This window comes from Clupea harengus, chromosome 7, assembly GCF_900700415.2.
Source record: "Clupea harengus chromosome 7, Ch_v2.0.2, whole genome shotgun sequence".
Taxonomy (NCBI): domain Eukaryota; kingdom Metazoa; phylum Chordata; class Actinopteri; order Clupeiformes; family Clupeidae; genus Clupea; species Clupea harengus.
In genome coordinates, this window is record NC_045158.1 from 18258911 (window position 1) to 18261215 (window position 2305).

General features: G+C 44.6%; 1 protein-coding gene across 1 annotated transcript; it reads left to right on the top strand.

The window, feature by feature from the left end:
• Positions 1-624: 624 nt before the first annotated feature.
• LOC105906883 (hydroxycarboxylic acid receptor 2-like) lies at positions 625-1569 on the top strand. Its single transcript, XM_012835117.2, has one exon. The coding sequence runs from the start codon at positions 625-627 to the stop codon at positions 1567-1569; it is 945 nt and encodes a 314-aa protein (XP_012690571.2).
• Positions 1570-2305: the final 736 nt, after the last annotated feature.

Sequence of the window (2305 nt, forward strand, 5' to 3'; positions counted from 1 at the left end):
CATGCGGGCTGAGCACATGGTTTGAGGTTGTTCACTTATCAGGGTTTTTGTATCCCAAATGGATGACACCTCTTAGGAAGAAGAGGGGAGAATGCCCAAATTGGAATTAGACTAAATCCAGAGTATGTATAATGTCTTCCTTGAAGACATTCTGGTGAACTGAGCAAAAGATGGCCACTTTAACAGGTACACGAATCTGTCAACATATGATACAACTATAGACATCAAGCTGATTTAAAGCTCAGAGATTCCTTCTGTGTTTGATAACAATAAAAAGTGTATTTGCTTATCAGACAAATAAATGCATACCGTTTTTCTGTTTCTTATTCTGCCTTAATGGCCATGATTGATTAGAAGATTTACACTTCCAGTGTAGATCTACACTCCAGTGTAAATCTTGGACATTTAAATGGCCTAGACAGAGACCTGACACAGTGGTGGAGATGCAAGTCACTTCTGGGAGGTGGCAGAGGGCCATGTAAAGTTTAGTTCCTCATTCCATGTTAATATGTGGTCTGTCTCAACTTCCAGGCATCAATATTTGTGTGTGAAAATAAAACCGCCGCTGCTGAACTGTTCATATTTCATTCAGAGGGCCAGAGTTCCGTTCACAGTGGCATGACGATGTCAGTGAACGGCTGCTGTCCCTACCAGGGTGAGCTGCTCCCCAGAGCGCTGCCTCCTCTGATTATCATAGAGTTCCTGCTGGGTGTCCAGGCCAATGGCTTTGCCCTCTGGGTCTTCTGCTGGCACATGAGGCCCTGGAAGAGCAGCACCGTCCTCCTCTTCAACCTGGCCCTGGCCGACTTCTTCCTCAACATGGTGCTGCTGTTCCGTGCCAGCTACTACCTCTCCAAAATGGACTGGAAGTTCGGTGATGTCTTCTGCCGTATATTCCTCTTCCTAGTGGCCCTGAACCGTGGCAGCGGCATCGCCTTCCTGACGCTCATCACCCTGGACAGGTATGTGCGCGTGCTGAACCCCCACCACCGCCTCAACTCTGCCTCCGCTGCCTCCGCTACAGGCGCCGCTGTGGCAGTGTGGGTGCTCACCGTCTCCCTGAACGCACATTTCCTGAAGGTACCACAGCAGCTGGCGGTGGGAAATGCCATGCAGTGCGAGAGCTTCCTGGTGTGCCTGACTGTGGCCCCTGCTTCCCTCTTGTCCAGGACTGCGTCATTTGTGATCATCTTCTTAGTCCCCCTGGCTCTGATCCTCGTCTGCTCACTCCGCATAATCTCGGAGCTCAGGCGCAGGCATCTGGATCACCACGGCGACATGAAGAGGACCATCTCCTCCCTGGCCATGGTGATGGTGGTGTTCGTAGTGTGCTTCCTGCCCAGCAAAGTGTTCCAGGTGCTGATCTGGGTGAAGGTGTGGTCGCAGAAGTCGTGCAAATCCGTAATGAACGGGGTCTTCTACGCCACACTGACCCTCACCTACCTCAACAGCATACTGGACCCTGTGCTTTTCTACTTCTCCAGCCCCGCCTTCCAGCGGGTGTGCAGACAGCTGGTGAGACTCCAGAGCACAGAGGGGACGGTGGACACAGGGGAGGACGGGACTTAAGACAGCAGCTCCCAGGCTGACAGACAGGAGTGAGGGGTCTGAGGCTCCCGCTGCTCAACATGGAGACACATTTCACTCATGTAGTAACATAGTGCTTACTGTTTTAATTGAAGAAATACTCTATTTTTCTCACTTTTATCAAATATAAAAAGGTACAAAACTATTTTTTTTTAATTAGGCCTACTATGTAAGCATTAAGACAAAACATATATTCATGTATTATTGTTCATGTAATTTATTAATAGATGTACAAATATTGAGTAAATGTTGCAACACAAATAGGCTATTTGATGTGACCTATTAAATATATTCTGATTCAAGTTTCTTCATCACTGAATTAAATGTTTTTTCCTTTGCACTTCTGTAAAATATGAAATGTTCTGCATAATATCATTCATCAGTACATCACTTATAAAAGTGTATGGTAATTATCAATTGTCAAACATAACATATCTAATATTTTGTGAATATATATTTTACAATAGAAAAAAAAGAAGATGAAGAAAGAACCTTTTACAACATGTTAAAATGTCATCAACATGCTAAAACATCACACTGAGATGTTGCAAAGTCTGATGAAACCTAATAAGAACACATTTAGATAAAACTAATTAAAAGTGTGTTGCCAGCTTGAACTATGTTACAGTTAATTAAAAGTGTGTTGCCAGCTTGAACTATGTTACAGTTAAAGTAACTGTACATAGACAATAATCTATCACAATACAACCAACACATT